Source organism: Hyperolius riggenbachi, chromosome 1 (genome assembly GCF_040937935.1).
Source record: "Hyperolius riggenbachi isolate aHypRig1 chromosome 1, aHypRig1.pri, whole genome shotgun sequence".
In the NCBI taxonomy this organism is placed as follows: Eukaryota; Metazoa; Chordata; class Amphibia; order Anura; family Hyperoliidae; genus Hyperolius; species Hyperolius riggenbachi.
In genome coordinates this window covers 519,128,869-519,147,535 of record NC_090646.1, presented here as the reverse complement: position 1 = coordinate 519,147,535, position 18,667 = coordinate 519,128,869, and the positions used below count along the sequence as shown (strand labels likewise).

General features: G+C 43.1%; 1 protein-coding gene across 1 annotated transcript in view; it reads left to right on the top strand.

The window, feature by feature from the left end:
• P2RX4 (purinergic receptor P2X 4) overlaps positions 1-13,922 on the top strand; it is a 46,103-nt gene extending 32,181 nt beyond the window's left edge. Inside the window, exons 10-12 of the mRNA XM_068245213.1 lie at positions 2,867-2,932; positions 5,809-5,907; positions 9,092-13,922. Coding sequence (XP_068101314.1) covers positions 2,867-2,932; positions 5,809-5,907; positions 9,092-9,124 — 198 coding nt within the window. The 3' untranslated portion in view covers positions 9,125-13,922. The remainder of the gene's footprint in view (positions 1-2,866; positions 2,933-5,808; positions 5,908-9,091) is intronic.
• Positions 13,923-18,667: the final 4,745 nt, after the last annotated feature.

The following is an 18,667-nucleotide window of genomic DNA, read 5'->3' as shown; positions in this document are numbered from 1 at the left end:
TGCTGGGTGGGCTCTGCAGCCCCCAGCACAGATCAGCGTGCAGGCAGAGCGACCAGATCGCCCCCCTTTTTTCCCCACTAGGGGGATGATGTGCTGGGGGGGTCTGATCGCTCCTGCCTGCGGGTGTTGCGGGGGGGGGGGCACCTCAAAGCCCCCCTCCGCGGCGAAATCCTCCTCCTCCCTCTCCTACCTGGCCCCCCCCCCCTGGTAAGCCGGGCTGCACAGGACGCTATCCGTCCTGTGCAGCCAGTGACAGGCTGTCTCCGGTCACATGGCGGCGATCCCCGGCCGCTGATTGGCCGGGGATCGCCGATCTGCCTTACGGCGCTGCTGCGCAGCAGCGCCGTACAAATGTAAACAAAGCGGATTATTTCCGCTTGTGTTTACATTAAGCCTGCGAGCCGCCATCGGCGGCCCGCAGGCTATTCACGGAGCCCCCCGCCGTGAATTGACAGGAAGCAGCCGCTCGCACGAGCGGCTGCTTCCTGATTAATCAGCCTGCAGCTGGCGACGCAATACTGCGTCGCTGGTCCTGCAGCTGCCACTTTGCCGACGCGCGTTATGAGTGCGCGGTCGGCAAGTGGTTAAAGGACACTGGAAGTGAGAGGGATATGGAGGCTGACCTATTAACTTTTAAACAATGCAAGTTGCTTGGCTGTCATTTTGGTCATCTGCTTGTAATTTTTGCAGGGACGTTTCCAGTCCATGGAAACGTCCCGAGCCCTAGCCTTGGGTGGGGCGGCCACCATGCTGAAGGGGAGAGCAGGCAGGAAGGGGGCAGCAGTTGGAAGGGTTTCGCTCCCCCCCCCCCCCCCCCCACCTGGGTCCCCACTACCCCTCCAGCTAATTTCACGTTTAAAATCAAGATAATGTAGCAGGCGGCAAGCGGGGAACTTCCTTGCGCTCCCTCCGTCACTTCCTGTAATGCCGTCCAATGAACATCAGAGTATGGCATTACAGGAAATGACGCGGCAGCGGTGGGATTCAAGGAAGTAAGTTCCCCGCTTGCTACATTATCTTGATTGTAAACCTGAAACTAGCTGGAAGGGTAGTGGGGACGGGGGACCCAGGTGAGGCCCCCTTCCTGTCTGCTCTTCCCTTCAGCATGGCGCCCCCCCCCCCACGGCAAGGGCTGGGGACGTTTCCACGGACTGGAAATGTCCCTGCAAAAATAGCCATTGCTCTCAAAACTGAGAAGAAAAATTTACAAAAACTGATCCGTTCTGCCGACCGCTGTCACCCCTGTCCTGGCTGCTAACAACTTCCAGCATGGCGGATCCCGCTCCCAATCACCCCCCCCCCCCCCCCCCCCCCATGCTGTGACACAGAAACTGATCTGTTTCTGTGTCAAAATTTGCCTGTGTAGAGGGAAATCAGTTTTCCCATTGCCTGCCATTACCCCTGCATGTATCAGGGTCCAGATCCGTTGCGTTAAAATGCAGCAGATCCGGACCTTTCGTTCATGTTTTGAAAACTGGTCCCTGCAAACGCAGATGGATCAGTTTTCTTCTTGGGTGAAGACAGCTGCTATTTCATTAGTATCCGGGGCTCTGTTTTTTTTAATCAGGGCTGAAAAACAGAGCCACAGATGTTTCCGGACCCAGTGTGGATTAAGCCTTACCGCTATTTTTTTGTTTGTTTATGTATGTATTGCTTTCTTGTTTTTGTTTTTTTGTTTTTTTCTTGCTGTTCTGGGTACATTTTTTGAATTAAAATATTTTTTTTTTTTTTTTTTTGTGTAAATCTAGCTGTGAACTCTTCAGCACTTGTCATAGCTTTTATTGTAGAAAAAAAGTTCTCAAGCCACCTGCCAAAACTGACTGTCAGTATTTTATTTCCACTAATTATCCATCTTTCTTGGGCACAAACTCTCTTCTCCTGCAGTTTCTGCTTTTGCCCTCACTGTACCTAATATTCCTCCACCTCCCAAAGTGACCATTACAAGAACCATTTAATGAACAATCGTGAACAAAAACAGAATCTTGTAGGACAAATCAATCCTGAACAATTGCATTATCAATCGTTTTTCTTTCAATCTGAATGATCCTTTTCGGAAATGAGAATTCTCTAAAAATCTCTAACAGCTCTGCTGGGCACTATGCTCCTTTCCTTGGGGATTAAAAGGTTGAAGCATTTCAATAAAGAATAGTTAGATACAAAAAAGTGGGGATGATCAATGAGATGCAAATAATTCCCAGTTGATGCAGGAATATGCCTTTTTTTTTTTTTTTTTTTTTTTTTTTTTTATATGCAGCTTGAAAGGTTCAAATCCCCTACCCCCCCCCCCCCCCCCCCCATTTCTGTATTATTTGCATCTTGCTGGTAATCCCTAACAAAAGCAAGGACACATACAGTATTTGAATGTTACTAGGAAGATAGGGTTTTCTCCTGTAGATGGTGCTATGTGCTACATGTGACTGATCTGACTACTTTGTACAAAGGTGATTGTTCAAAGCTAATAAAATGGTATACTTTTTCTATTCAGATAAGCAATCAAACACATATACAAACATTTTGTGTTTTACTTAATGTTAACCTACCTTCACACTGGAATTGTCATCCCATCCTAGAGCCCTCTTCTGGTAAAGACAAAATTCAGCAAATGGAAATGTTTGAGATACTGTGGTTGTGTTTTTTTTTTTTTTTTTTTTTTTTTTTTTTTTCCCTCCCTGTAGCTGACATCAGATCAGCCATGTTCTCTTATATGCACCTTTTAGCTTACTAATATACATTGCTCTCTAACTAACCCAGCAGGGTCTGGATGTTATCTGTATGTTTAGGGAGTTTTTCTGCAAACTCTGAAAATGACATTACTTGCATCTGCCACTTTTTTCACTATTAAAATCCGTTATATTTACCTTACCAGGCTGGAAAGTTTGATATCATTCCAACAATGATTAACATCGGCTCTGGCGTGGCACTGCTTGGCGTGGTAAGTGGCGACCCTTGCTCTTGATGCAGTACAGAATTTACTAAACAAGTGTTGTCCAACAGTACAGCAAACATGCTATGCATCAGGGGTCCTTAACCTTTTTCAGCCCGGGGACTGCTATCCAGACCAAACTTTTCTCTGGGGCCCAGGGAGGGGGGGAGGGTGTGGCAGCGGGAGTATATTTGCCCCAGGATTGCTAGTATAGTTGCCCAAGGATAGGTAGTATAGTAGCCCTTTGTGCCTGCTCTCCCGATTACCCCCCCCCCCCCCCCCCCCCCCCGCAGCCACCGATCGTGTTACCTTTTGAGCTGGTGGCCGATTCCTCTTTTATATTCGCTGGTCGGGCCCTCGTCGAAGCTCAATCTTCTTCTTTCAGGAGCTTGTCTCACAGCAGCGCAGGTGCGTCTCACAGCAGCTGTGCAGAGTCAGGAAGCAGGGCATGGTAATGACCTACATCGCCGCTACAGGAAGCCGCTCTCCTGCTTCCTGACGCTACACAGCAGCCACCAGATGCGCCAGCTCTGCTGTGAGACAAGCTGCAGTGAGGCCTTGTTCACATCTAAATCACTGACGCCAGCATTTTCGATCCTGTGCGCATTTTTTTTTTTTTTTTGTGCCTCCTGGCACTTGCATGTTGCGCTTTTTTTGTAAACCGCTTTTTCTAAGCGCTTTTGCAGACCGATTTTGTTCATTAATTTCCTGACACAAGTCAGGAAGTGAACTCTTTCACCCAGAAAAGACTAACATACAATGTATGTATTCCTAAAAGCACTGGGGAAATCTATGTATACAAAGCGCTTTTGCGATTTTCCTATACTTTCCATTGAGGCAAATTGTCCAAAACTGGTGCAGGCAGCGCTTTGGTGAGCAGATCTGAATCGAACCGCTCATATGTGAACGCTGTCATAGGGATTCATTGCACAAGCGCTTTTAAGGCAATTTTGAAAATCTCCGGCGCTTAAAAAGGCAAAAACGCCCTAGGTGTGAACAAGCCCTAAAAGAAGATGCCAGACCCGTTGTCTGGCGCAAAGCGGACCAGGGGTTGGGGACCCCTACTATACATACTACTTTCATTGCTGTTGCTTTTTTAAATGTTTTAAATCTCTAATCTTCACTGCTTGTGAAGAATACTCTGGGTGTGATGAGCTGTACTAATACTGTACCTCTATCATTTTAATTAACTGGTTAAATAATAACAGTATATCTTCTCCCCAGAGACTTCATCTTGGCTCCAGGGGTGTAGATATATGCATCTTAAAGAAAGGTACAACATCGCTGCCAGCACACAGTCCACAATAAATGTGATAATGCAACAATAGCTAGAAGTCCCACAAACCACTTCACGTGTGCTCAGGTACATAAACTGACTCACCAGAACCTTTCACTCTTATGCTGGGAATACACGGCTCAATTTTGCCGCTCGATTCCGTGCCCGATCGTTTTCCGCGCTCGATTCTGCAGGCAATTCTCTTATCTTCCGCTCGTTTTTCTTATCTTTTTCCCCATTGTCCTCCATGCAGAAATCGGAAATTAACTATCGAGCCATCTAAATGGTTCAGAATCGAGCCGTGTATTCCCAGCATTACACTAGAGCCAAAACGCGTTAGTGTAAGGCCACATACACACATCAGACCATAGTCTTTGAAAGATCACGGACCAATTTTACCCCCTTCCTTTTCCAATGTAGTATGAGAGCCATACCTACAGTCTTTTCTATGGAGCTGAACTCCCCCATCAGACAAATCTTTGCAAGATGCTGCACACAAAGATGCTGTACACATGCAACAGATCAGCATCTGCAAAAGATCTGTTCCTGCCAAATGCATTCAAAATCTATGATATCTGCAGATCATCATACACACCTTGTTTAACAGACATTCATCTGCAGATCAGATCCACCAGGATGGATTGTCTGATCTGCAGATGAATGTCAGTTAAACAAGGTGTGTAGTATGATCTGCAGATCTCATAGACTATGAATGCAATTTGCAGGAACGGATCTTTGGCAGGAACAGATCTTTTGCAGTTACTGATCTTTTGTGTCTGTACAGCATCTTTGTGTGCAGCATCTTGCAAAGATTTCTGTCTGATAGGGAGTTCAGCTCCATAGAAAAGACTGTGAAGGGATGGCTCTCATACTACATGGAAGGGGGTAAAATTGGCCTGTGATTTTTCATTTTCAAAAGACTATGGTCTGATGTGTGTATGAGCCTTAAGAGTCAAAGGATCTGGTGAGACTGTTTATGTACCTGAGCACATGTGAAGCTGTTTGTGGGACTTCTGGATATTGTTGCATTACCACGAAGAGACTGTGTTTTTTTTTTTTTTTTTATTATTATTATTATTATTATTATTATTATTATTATTATTATTATTATTTAAATCGGTAATTGTTTTTGTGGGATATACCAATAGTGCACCGGCAGCCATTAAGCACTTTATGTAGATGTAGCGCAGTGTATATATTTGCTTTTATTTAATATACGTATCTCGCAGAGATCCCTGCTACGGGCGTTCACGTTGCCGCCCATTGGTGCACAGACCTAACTAAGTGCCTAAAATGAGATGCTGCGGAATTTGATAAAACAAAAGTAAAACGCACAAACCATTTCTTGTGTACTGCTCACACAGTACACAGGATCAAACTGAGGGGGCCAAATAGTAAAATTACACCTTACATACATTTTCTTTAATACATTAATTCCCTGTTAAAATTAACCCCTTCCCTCCTCACTCTACACACACACTCACACACTTTAAAAACAAACAAACACATAAATGGTTATTTTCGGGACTTAATATGTACAGATAGATGTAACTGGTCATTCCCCCTTTTTTTTATTATTATAATTTTTTTTTTCTCCTTCTCTTTGTAGGCCACTGTGTTGTGTGACATTGTGGTCTTCCATTTCTTTAAGAAAAGGTATTATTACAGAGAAAAGAAATACAAACACGTGAAGGATTATGAAGAGCTGGTAAGAACCTTTATTTTTATCCCTTGATATGATATGGTGAAAAATACTGTGATTGTGTCATGGTCTATGCTAGCTATGCATAACATATTGTTAGAGATACCTTAGTGACTTCTGAGCAACAAATGTCATGCAAGTTTACTGCATTTTAGATTGTATTCACTCTTTTTAGGTGTGTTAACATCCCTTTTATACCAAAAAGCAGTACAATTTTTAAGCATTTCTTTATATTGTAAGCATTTTTGTGGACTGGTTACAAGCTGTCCACAAGCATGCATACAATATATCCCCCCCCCCCCCATTTTTGTTTACTTATTTGCTGCTATGGGCAGTAGTGCTTTATAGTGTGTTTTGTTTGTTTGTTTGATCCAATACAGATGTTTGTATTGGATCCAATTAAAGAAATTTGTATCTGACACCAGGGGGCCGTTCCAGCTCCAGGACCCCTCAATGCTCACTGAAGCACTCCCGTATATGAGAACAAGGACGGCTCCACCCGTGCCTCAGTGGAAAAACCTGGTCGTGGCACATGCCCCTGATCTATTCTGGGGTGCCTCAGATGTCCCCCAGGCAGAGTAGAGGCACCCAGCATGGCACCACACAGTACCCAGCATGCCCCACAGAGGTACCACAGCATGGCATTACAGCACCCAGTGAGCCCCATAGAGGCACCCAGCATGGTACCACAGCACACAACGATGGGGGGGGGGGGGGGGGGGTATGCTGGGTGCTATGCTATGGTGTCTCTGTGGGCATATTGGGAGTGGTGATGCCATGCTAGGTGCTGTGATTCTTCTGTGGGGACATGCTGGAAGTTGAGATGCATGAGAGGGGGTCCACTAGAAAGTCAGGGAATGCTATGATGGGGGGGCACAAAAGCCATGTAACTGCCTGGTTATGTTTAAGTGACACTGCCTATTTATGTAACATGCGTTTTTTTTTTTTTTTTTTTTCTTTCTTTTGTATTAATGGAGAGGAGGCTTCATCCAACATTTTCCTGGACAGTCCTACTCAGACCGCTGTTAAGTTCTTTTAAAGTTGGCTCCACCCATGACCACACCCACATTTCAGTGCATGGCCACACCCATTTTTTGGGCTAAAGTGCCTTGGATCCCTTAGGATCCTAGCAACACCCCTTATGCTGAGCCATCTGTACCTCTACAGTGGCGCTCTAGCTCCGGCGACAATGGGCTTGCAGGGGTTTCAGCAGAGTAATGGCGAGGAGCAGGATGATGGCGTACATCAAATAAGGGCGTCTGGGGGAAAAAGGAGTATAGCCGAAATTTTATATTTATAACAATATTTTATTTCTATGAAAATATGTACTATCATAACTATAGTAAAAGATTAGTAATTAGCAATATTTACCAATCAACCTAACCCTACTTTCCCACAGAACCCTCCCTCTACCTATCCCTAAGACTCCCCTGATGGTGCTACACCCTAAACCCCCCCCCCCCCGCTAGTGCCTAACCCTAAAATCCCCTTCCTGACAACCCTAAAGGCCCAAACACACGGCAGACTAATGTGTGCACACACGCAATGGTTTGTGTGACAATTGTGCTGTGTGTATGCAGTGCACAACAAAGGCTGTATGCAGACTAGCACTGTTCCGAGTGATTGAAATTTCCAATTGCTCACATCTTTTTGTGCAGTTTGCGTATATGACAGTTAGCTAGAGATGGCAGAATAGTTTCAAACAGGCGTACCCGTAACATCCGGCAGACAATCATTGCAATGTAGTCCCTGACAGACAGCTTCCGCTGTAATATGGCTACGGATGTTGTCGCATATTTTCATTCCTCATTGGGGTGAACTGTGGCTTGTGCCTGCATGCTGAAATCTTAGGTCTGCATGGCAGCTAAAGACATTTGTATGCCGTGTGTTTGTACCATAAAACCCCTTTTATCCGCTGCACATGCCATTAATAGAAAAATGATAATTAATAATTATAACTCACAAAACTAATTTCAAAATGCTATAAAAAGCTAACTATAATTTACAAATTATTAAAATGAAAAAGGACAAGTTTTAAAGAGAATCCGAGGTGGCATTGTATTACGTTAGTGGGGCACAGAGGCTGGTTGGTCACACTAACTCCAGTCTCTGTTGCCCCATCGTGTGTCTCAAAGACCCCCCTGCTCGCCGCTATACCCACGCAGTGCTGGCGACACGCAGCGTGCCGCCAGCACTGCGGGGAGTATAGCGGCGAGCAGGGGGGTCTTTGAGACACACGATGGGGCAACAGAGGCTGGTGTTAGTGTGCCCAACCAGCCTCTGTGCCCCACTAACGTAATACAATGCCACCTCGGGTTCTCTTTAAACGATGCATTTACAAATTATCAAATTATCAAAACAGAAAAATAGTATAAATAGTTAAACCTATAAATTTTGTTTTGATAATTTGTAAATTATCGGGTGCCCTAATTTCTTCTTTGGTGTCTAATAGCCGATATATTGCATTATCACACCCAAATAGTCCATTAGCTCCAGACGCCCTTCTTTTTTTTTTTTTTTTTTTTTCTTTCTGATTCCGGATAAGGATTTAGTTCTGCACTTTTAAATTTCGTTACAGGTTTTCTTTAATTCCTCTTGTGCAATACAAATATCAAAACACAGGGCTTGCGTTACATGGCCTAGTTTTGCCTTCCACTTCTAGTCCTAAAGTGCAAGCTTTAGAAGAAGCGAAGGGTGAAGCGGTTGTTGGCCATGTGTCTCTCCCCTTGCACCCACCAGCACTCATTGATGAACTGTAGTGCAAGCTGTGCACTTGCTTGATATTTGTATTGCTCAATACAAATTAAAGCAAAAGGCTTACCTGACAGTACCGTATCAGTCTAACTACTTCTTGTGAATTTACTGTAGTTGTGCTGTACAGGTAGGCTGCTCTGCTGTCTGTTTTATGGAGAGAGAAGTGGGTGGACAAGCACAAGATTTCTCCCTGCCAGAACAGTAAAGGTCACTTGTAGGTGATCTGGCATGACTTTTCAGCAATGATCGGCTAAGGGGCATCAAAGGACACCTGTATATATTATTTCTGGTGAAAATTTTAATGTGTATATGTAGCTTATTGTAACTTTTTTTTGAGGTAGGTTGTAAGTGTTTGTTTTTTTTTTTTTTTTTTTTTTTAAGCAGAGACTCTATATCTCTCTCTATCTATTATTATTTTTTTTTTTCTTCTCCACAGAGCAATGGCGGATCAGAAGGCTCAAACCCTTGACAAAAGATGAGAATGTGCCAAAATCAGTCCATCAGGAAACACATTTGTACTTGTGTTCTGAGACTATTTGGAATCCTGGCTTAGGAAATCCTCACCTACACATTCCACAGTTACCGGCCACCTCTGGCCTAACATTTAATTGGTGATCAGGTCACCATGAATTTGTGAGCACAGGGTTTAGATGCTATAGGAAGCATTGTCTTGTCATTTCATTGTTTATCACTATTGTCTGAAATTTAATTTCACAAAGGGCTATATTTACATTTTTATATAGTAGTTATGCGGGCATTTTATTTTTAAATGAAAATGTGAATTTGTTGAATGTATTTTTGAGTGTAACAGAACTACTAGTATGAAGTTGGCCATAGACTTTAGTCTGCAGATGTCTGACTCCTTCAGCTTACTTGTCATCTGCCATGTTAATATTGTTAGTAGCCAAAACAGGCATTGCCTTATTTACTATGGAAATGCCAGCTTCATCACCATCCTCCCCATTCAGCCTTGAGCATTGCACAGGTGGCATTACGATGAGGCGTGTGGGGACAGTTTCCTCATTTTACCATGTGAACATTGCTGACATTTGTCTGTTGGCTTGGTGTTTTGACTGCACTGTCTCCATTAACTGCTGCATCCCTACGTGACTGACCAATATTCCCTTGTACAGCAGAGCTGGGATGCTACATCAAGTCTCCCTGTTAGACTCTGTCCTGTCACAACAAGTTTCTAGCACATAACTTTTGTTTGTTATTAACTGCAGGTGGGTCATCTGCTCCATATCTGCCAATTAATCTTTGAAAAATGTATTTGGGTAGCTTTAAGCAGACTAATATGCTTTTTCTAAGCTAGGCTCGTTTAGATCAGATAGGTTGGGGTGGTTGTTTTTGTTATATTACAGTTAAGAAGCTATAGAGGCCAAAATTATCAGTTATGGGAAAGCATAGTCTTTGGTTATATTAGCTATACATCAGAGGGTAGGTCAAGTCTTTAGGCCATGGTGTAAATTTAAGAATAGGTGAATACTTAACTTTGGAATAACTGGTTTGGGGTACAAGTGTTATAATTAGGCATGGTCAATGGTAGGAAGAGGACAGCACGAGGTTTAATGTTAGATATGGGGGTAAGTGCAGGCTTTAAGGTTGTGGTCCTACTTTTGGGGGTCAAGGCTAGGAGAGGTCAGCTGGATTTATCTTTAACTGGGTATTTGATTTTTATGGTTGAACTCTAAATCATGCATTGACATCCCTCACCTTTACTGGCAAGTGCCTGACAGTAACATAACCTTTGATGTATGCACAGCCTAGCCTATTTCTAACGTGTTTTAACCCTCAATTATCCTAGTAGTTTCAACTTGCCCTAATTGATAATCCCAACCTACCCAGACCTTAACATGCCTTTAAACCCTGACACTTAAAGAGAACTTGAACTGAAAATAAAAAGTCAAAATAAACACACAGGTCATACTTGCCTCCCATTTAGTCTGCTCATCAATCTTTCTCCTTTCCTGCGTCCTGTTTGTTCTCTGATCGATGTACTTCTCTGTATCCCATTTTTAAAATGTCCATTACCCCATAACCGATTCCTGGTCAGCACACTGTTATATCGCCCACTTGAGCCATAGGGAAATGTGGACATTACCTTGCACATTCAGTTGTAAGTTATATATCAGCTGCTGTTAGTTACAACAACTGGTATATTTCAGTTATGACAAAATCATGTCAGAACTGGAAAGGTTCACTGTCAGAAGAAAATGGTGAGGTAAGTGTGTAATCATTTGCAACTGCATCATGTGTTTATTTTAAATTAATTTTACTCAGTTCATGTTCCCTTTAAAAACTGCAACTCCCCCTAACATACCCATCTGCAGTGGGGCTTCCAATAACAGAGCACACCATTTATCTGGCTCATGCCAGGTTATAGTCAAGCTTGGAGGTGAAAGCAGAATATTGAGCATTTTGGTTGTCTGTAAGAAGTAAGGAAAGTTCATGTGTGGATGGCTTGGTACTGCTGTCATTTTCAAAGGTAGGCTTATAATAACTTTATACAGCACAAATGAAAGTTAGCAATTCATGTTTTAATACCCCGGGGAAGAGTAGGTAGCTGTGCAAGACACCATGACTACACAAAGGAAAACCACTGTTTGGGACAACATTTGTCATGAAAAATTAGCGACAATATTCACATGCCACACATGCGGGGAAAAAAAAAGTGTTGTCTTGTATGCAAGAAGTCCAGTTATGTCAGGCAATGCATTCTGATATAGAATATAGTTTACACTGTATGTTTAGTTATTCATGTTGTTTTTTTTTAGTTGTCAACATACTACTGCTCTATCCTCTTGGAATGCACCAAAGAATATTGCTCTTATGAGTATAGATGTTCATATAGAATGACCTTGTGCTAAGGTGCCCAAGTAAACTGAATATGGTGCAAATGTTATTGGTTTGAAGCTGTTGTCAGGGTATACATTACATTTTGATGAAGACTATAGTGTAGCTGCAGGTGTTACAGCGGAGATCACCCTGAACCACATTGAGGTGGCACTCACTGGCCAGCTTTGTGACTTACAAGTTCCTGATTTACTATGGAATCTCAAAAGATCTCCTAGTATCTCCTCTAGGGATATCATGTGTGATCCAGGAAACCTGGACTGGATCAATTAAAAATGGGCTGCTGTTAATTTGACATCTTCAGCTGCATCATGTATGATTATAGTTTGGGATGGTTGTGGGGTTAATAAACTAGCGGCTGTGTAATTGCAGTTACATGCACCATCCACAGCAAGGTTTTCTTTCATAAATCCAGGACAGCCTAGGTTAGTTAAAAAACAAAAACCCTCACTACTGAAGGCACCTGCACAAGGCTGTAGCTACACAGATGCTATTTTACAAACCTTTGTCCTTCTGTGTAATAAGAACATGGTGACATGATAAAACTGTTTCGAGATCAGTTTACATTAAGGTCCATACACATACTATTTTGATCAGCCAAACCACCCCCATGAGTCTGAGGGCCAATAGATTTTGAATACTAGTAACCTTATGTAGGTTAGCTCTCATACTACAATGGAAGTGGTAAAATTGGCAAGACTGCCAATCAAAATTGGATGTGTGTACCAGGCATTAGACATTCAGATTGGGTCTGTTTTATAAGTTTGTAAGTTATTTCCAGACAACAGTTCCTTAGTCAAGTATCATTGTTTTATGTTATTGTCCTGTTAAAGGGAAACGGATGTGTACCAACATGACCAGTATGTTGTAGTTCAACACACAGTTCTTCACATTAAAGCGCACTAAATATAAAGGGAAACTTGTGGGACAGTAACTCACACTTGCTTACCTCCACAGTGAAGGTTCTTCTAGTCTTCTATCCCTCTTCTTTTATTGGGACCTTTCTACCCTTGGTACTGCTGGTTCTCTCAAACAGGTGGCAGTCTTGAAGGACATCTGCTCTGTTCTTCTAGACCCCACACTGGTTATTGGGGAGCTACCAGTACTGTTCCATGATGCAGGTGTCTGGGATTGGTAGGAATATTAAATGTGGCTTGGGGCACAGCTGCTTTAAGAGGAAAGGTCCTGATCAATAAAGAGATGATGCTGGCTCCAGCAGGAGACTATCTAGGAAGGGGAATGGGCATTCTCACCACTCATGGTTTTGGTTCTAGATAATGCTGCCATTATCAGCAAACTATTTGAAGTAGCACTCCAGGCACAACTGTGAAAATGCCAGCAACATTTATGTAAATCAAACCGAGGGTTTATTAGTTTTAGTTTAAATGGGCATTAGCTATTTTATGTAGCAGACAAAAAAAAAAATAGTAAGTAAATATCTAAGCATTAAATGCCCCTCCTCCACTTTATCTTACAAATAGTGGTTTTTGAGTAAAACCTTTATATTTTCCATAGGAAAATCTAAAGCAAATAATCACTGGAAGAAAGTTGGTGAATACCCAGTTACACTAATACATATTTAATGAAGTTGAGAAATGCTGCTATACAAGGTAGGGAATAGTCTGTGGACTCCCACTGGAAAGTCACAGCAAGAGAGAATTGCTAGACTGAATAAGATTTAAAAGTAAAATAATTATTGTTGAAGACCCCCTCCCCCCTCTATTTATTCCATGGAGAGGCACCCAATCAAAAATAGTTCAGATTTGCTTTGATATTCCTTTAGCTTAAGTGTACCTGAGATCACCGTATAAAGATTTTATACTCACCCGGAGCTTCCTCCAGCCCCATGAGCAGTGAGATATACCTCGCCATCGTCCCAAGTGCCTCCTTTTGGCTGCAATTAGTCCTGAGAATCTGTAGTGCCAGTCGGCTCTTCAGCACATGGAGGGGGACAGTGAGAGATGCATCCATGCTCATGGGCTGGAGAAAGCCGCAGCTGAATAAAATCTTTTTATACTGTGATCTCAGGTGTCCTTTATGGCCTTCTTTAAAACAGCAACTGTTTTAGGCTTTTGCTTACTTTAGCACAATATGCTGAGCAATGGCGGTGATGGAAAAGCTTGGCAAGGAAACGATCTGTCAATGTTTTCCTGTAGTAGTGATGAATAAGACTGTACTTTAAACCAAGCAAGCCTTTCACTATACTTTGTCACAATCCTTATCTGCTGCAGTGTGATGCCAAAGAATATCAGAAATGTATACAGGATGGAAAAATAGAGTAAAAATGGAAATGTGCCTTTCCATAATGTGTAGTGTGTTTGCTCAAATGTCTGTCCAGTAGCCATGATTTATTGCACAGCTGTAATGAGTAAAAAAAAATATTTTTGCAATAAAAGGAAATTTCTGCAGCATTTGCGTTTGATTCATTTGTATTTGTGAAGCTCTGTGGTGATAAGCTGCAGTTGTTCAGTAAATGCAGAGTCTGAGGAGCAGTGATGGATTAAGATGTAATGGGGCGCTAGGCAAGGTAGATGCAAGTAATTCTGAATTGATATATGCAAGTTTTTTACATGCAAACACATGCAGCTTGAAAATGGACTAATTGAATTCCACCTTGGAGGAATTTGATTTATCTATTTCTATGCTGCATACATTATCAAATTTGCATAATGCAAGGGGTGGGTATATATGTGGCAGCAAGTGAACAGGCAATGCTTGAAGGCGATGTTGGAAGCAAGAAAAATGGGCATGTTTAAGAATTGTAGAGACTTTGACAAGGACCAACACATGATGTGTAGGCAGCAGAGTTGCAGCGTCTCCAAAATGACAGGTCTAGTGAGGGGTATGCAGTAGTTGGTACTGCCAGGTCTGATCCCACACAACAGCAATTCTTACTAAAAAATTCTGCATAGCCTTAGATTACTCAGTGCCCATTTTAAGCCCTACATTGGACATGTGGACTTCAGAACTGGGGTCTCAGTGCATCCCAACAAGCCAGCATGTCATGAATAGGCAAACTGGCTGCAATTTAGAAGCCTGGAAATCCATAGCAATCCGTGGCTTTTATACCATAGATTGCTCTCTAGTGGTCCCTCCACTGGCTAATAGAAGTACAAATAAGTGCTGCGTGCATTTTCCAGTCTGACACTAAAATTAGAAGGTCCTTCTCATTGAAAGTGCTTAAAAATATAAATGGGCGGTCGACTTTTATAATGCATAATCCACTTGCACAGCTCAACATCTTCAGTACTACAGAACATCCAGACATGTCATGGTGACCTAGAGCCACTAGGAAAGTCAGGGACTAAAAGAGACCAAAAGGCCCGTGCTAAAAAGTAACATTGAATATACGGTAATTTTGCCTTCTTAAAGGACAACTACAGTGAGAGGTATATGGAGGCTGCCATATTTATTTACTTTTAAGCAATATCAGGTACCTGGCTAGCCTGCCGATACTCTGCCTCCTAATGCTTTTAGCCACATACCTTGAACAAGCATGCCGCAGATCAGGTGCTTGACATTATTGTCAGATCCGACAAGATTTGCTGCATGCTTGCTTCTGGTATTATTTACAGTGATGGACTGGGAGGTGGGAAAGCTGGAGAAATTCACTTGCTGGCCAAGCAGCAGTAATCGGGTGTTGCTGCTCACAGTGAAGACTTGCTGCAGGTTTCTTTTGGGATTGATAACTCAGGGTTACTGCTGCTTGGCCAGCAGGTGAGTTTTTCCACCTCCCAGTCCAACACTGATTATTTAGACACTGCTACAACCAAATAGACCAACAGGGCTGCCAGGCAACTGGTATTGCTTAAAAAGAAATATGGCAGCCTCCATATGCTCACTTCAGTTGTCCTTAAAAACAGAAGGTATTTGAAATAATTCAGTTTTTTAAGGGAGCAAGTGTGGTTTTCCATGATGGATCACTCCCAAATATCTCTTTATGCCCCCAAAAGCCAGGCTTATAACCAGAACCACTGGTGTATAGCAATTGAGTTCCTGACCAGGCCAGCTACAGCATGTTAACGTGCCATCAATCCATTGCTTCAGTGTCTGTGCTTTCTGGCTAAGCAGACCTTGAGGAAGGAGGTCTGTATCCAGAAGAAGCTTCAGTTTACTGCAAGGGCTTGCACAGCCACAATGTGATTAGCAACAATGCCTTGCTAATTTTTTTTGGTGGGGGAAGGGAGGCTCAGTGACAGGGGACATTAGCGCAGGGAGAGAAGCCTTATAAAATCCTGCGGCTTCCTTCTCTTAACCACTTGCCGACCGCACGCTTATACCGTGCGTCGGCAAAGTGGCAGCTGCAGGACCAGCGACGCAGTACTGCGTCGCCAGCTGCAGGCTGATTAATCAGGAAGCAGCCGCTCGCGCGAGCGGCTGCTTCCTGTCAATTCACGGCGGGGGGCTCCGTGAATAGCCTGCGGGCCGCCGATGGCGGCTCGCAGGCTAAATGTAAACACAAGCGGAAATCCGCTTTGTTTACATTGTACGGCGCTGCTGCGCAGCAGCGCCGTAAGGCAGATCGGCGATCCCCGGCCAATCAGCGGCCGGGGATTGCCTCCATGTGACAGGGGACGTCCTGTCACTGGCTGCACAGGACGGATAGCGTCCTGTGCAGCCCGGATCACCGGGAGGGAGAGGTAGGAGAGGGAGAGGGGTGAATGTCGCCGCGGAGGGGGGCTTTGAGGTGCCCCCCCCCGCCGCAACTAGCCTGCACGCAGGAGCGATCAGACCCCCCCTGCACATCATCCCCATAGGGGGGAAAAAAGGGGGGGTGATCTGATCGCTCTGCGTGCACCCTGATCTGTGCTGGGGGCTGCAGAGCCCACCCAGCACAGATCACAACAAACAGCGCTGGTCCTTCAGGGGGGGGTAAAGGGTGGGTCCTCAAGTTTAAGTAAGCATCCCATTTTCAGCATCATTACTAGTTTCAGTTCCTACATTTGGAAAGACTTAACCATCTCACAGGACTGACTTACATTTTGCTTTAATAGTGATAAATACACAGTATTTAAACAAAACTTGGTGAAATGAAATGCATAGTAAAAGATAAGCAGAAGTGCAAGCAGAAGTAAATACATCAAAAATATTAAATGTATACAATTCCAATTAAAGTGTAGACATCTGCAATCACATAAGCATTTAACATGGTGCAAAATTGTAATTCTTTATTATATAGTCTGAAAACAGTGGTGCAACCCATACAAAAAGCATATATAAAGCATGTAATAAGTAAATCAATATTTTAGCAGCTATTTGTGAGTTTAGCACCCTCAATACATATCTGCAGAGGCTGCATTTTTCCATGCAATAAGATGTTTATCAAAGAATGGATTCTGTACTTTCCAAATACATCAATACAACATACGTTTTTACGAAAAACATGACTTTATATATGTTCACCCCTTATTATATATTTTTCTTTTACTGCAAAACTTGGGTACCTACAAGGAAATTGAGGATTTCAAGATGTTGTAAATATAATCTTTAGCTTTTTTTGGACAAAAACTCCAACACAATTCATCAAAATGACAATTGTAAATCGTCGTAATATATATATATATATATATATATATGTTACGGCCAGAACCCGAAGTTCTGGCCGGCCAATGTGCGAAGTGGCTGCTGCGCTGCGGCCAATGTGAGAAATGGATTGATTCCTGTGACATTAAGGTATCTTCTGGCCGCAGCGGCCAAACGTATAACAACTTAGTTAATTTAATGCAATTAAGTTGGCGGCAATGTAACAATTCAAGCCGCCGGCTTTTGGTCTGCCTCTCTCTCCTCCTCCCTCCCCGCGTCTCTCTCCTCCTTCTCTTATGGGCAGCCGGCGGGGACATGCGTGTCCACGAGAGTCGTTCGTCGCACCAGGAAAGCAGAGCGGGGAGGCTGCAGACATTGCTTCTGCCAGCACCCGCTCTGCAAGAACGGCAGAATTCCCTGCCGCGGCGAACGACTCCGGGGGGGGGGGGGGGGGGCACGCGTGTCCCCGCCGGCTGCCCATAGGAGAGCAAGAGAGGCAGGGGGGAGGAGAGAGGCAGAGAAAAAGCCGGCGGCTTAATTGCATTAAATTAACTAAGTTGTTATACGTTTGGCCGTTGCGCTGCGGCCAGAAGATACCTTCATGTCACAGGAATCAATCCATTTCTCACATTGGCCGCAGCGCAGCGGCCACTTTGCACATTGGCCAGCCAGAACCCGAAGTGGCCGGCCAGAACTAGAAGTGGCCAAACTTCGGGTTCTGGCCGTAACATATATACCAAACATCAAAAGTGATTTTCAGTTAAAAAAAATGGTTCATTATTTTAGAAAAGCACAATCTGATATGATGGGTGATTTATTTATTCATTCATTCATTCATTCATTAATCTCTACTTATACACAGCATGCTTTAAAGTGAACCCGAGGTGAAAAACTGATAAGATAAATGATTATATTTCTCCTCCATTACTCAAAGACTTTTTTTCAAGTATCCCAGGGTTTTCTTTCACCGTATGTTTAAACATTTACAAAGCAGGTTGAATGTTTTTCTGTCTCTAATCAGTGGCAGTGTCCCAGAGTTAGAAAAAGGTCAATAGTTCATGTGTTATCTCTCCCTGCCCTTAGAAGTTGTATTCTGCCAGGAAAACTTTTGATTTTTACTATATTCCCTCACAAGGTACTGCCATGCCTAAAAAAAAAATTAACTTTTAGGCAGCAAAAAAATTAAAACAGCCTGGTTGTTTTGCACTATACATACACACGTTTATCTCATCATGTTACATATGGCCTTGGGTACACTTTAACGTATGTAAGTGAATGTCACACCTGCCGCTGGGATTATATTTAACATGACTGTATAGCATTATGTACTTGCTGGTCATGGAGAGCCAATGTCTTAACTACTCCCAATTTAGAGCACTATGTACATGTAGACAATAGAGATGCACATAGTAGTAATATGCATGCAAATTTGTATGCAGGTTCGAATTAGGCCAATCAAAGAAGTTATTTTAATTGGTTTACTTTGGTATGGCTGTGTTTTTATATCATTTAAAACTACAGCTTAAAGTAAATCGGGAGCTATTGAATGGATTAGTGAAGGTGATGAAATGTGTGACAGTGAGTTCTGACATCCTGCACAGGTAATAACATGCTGCAAGGTGGCAGTTACTGA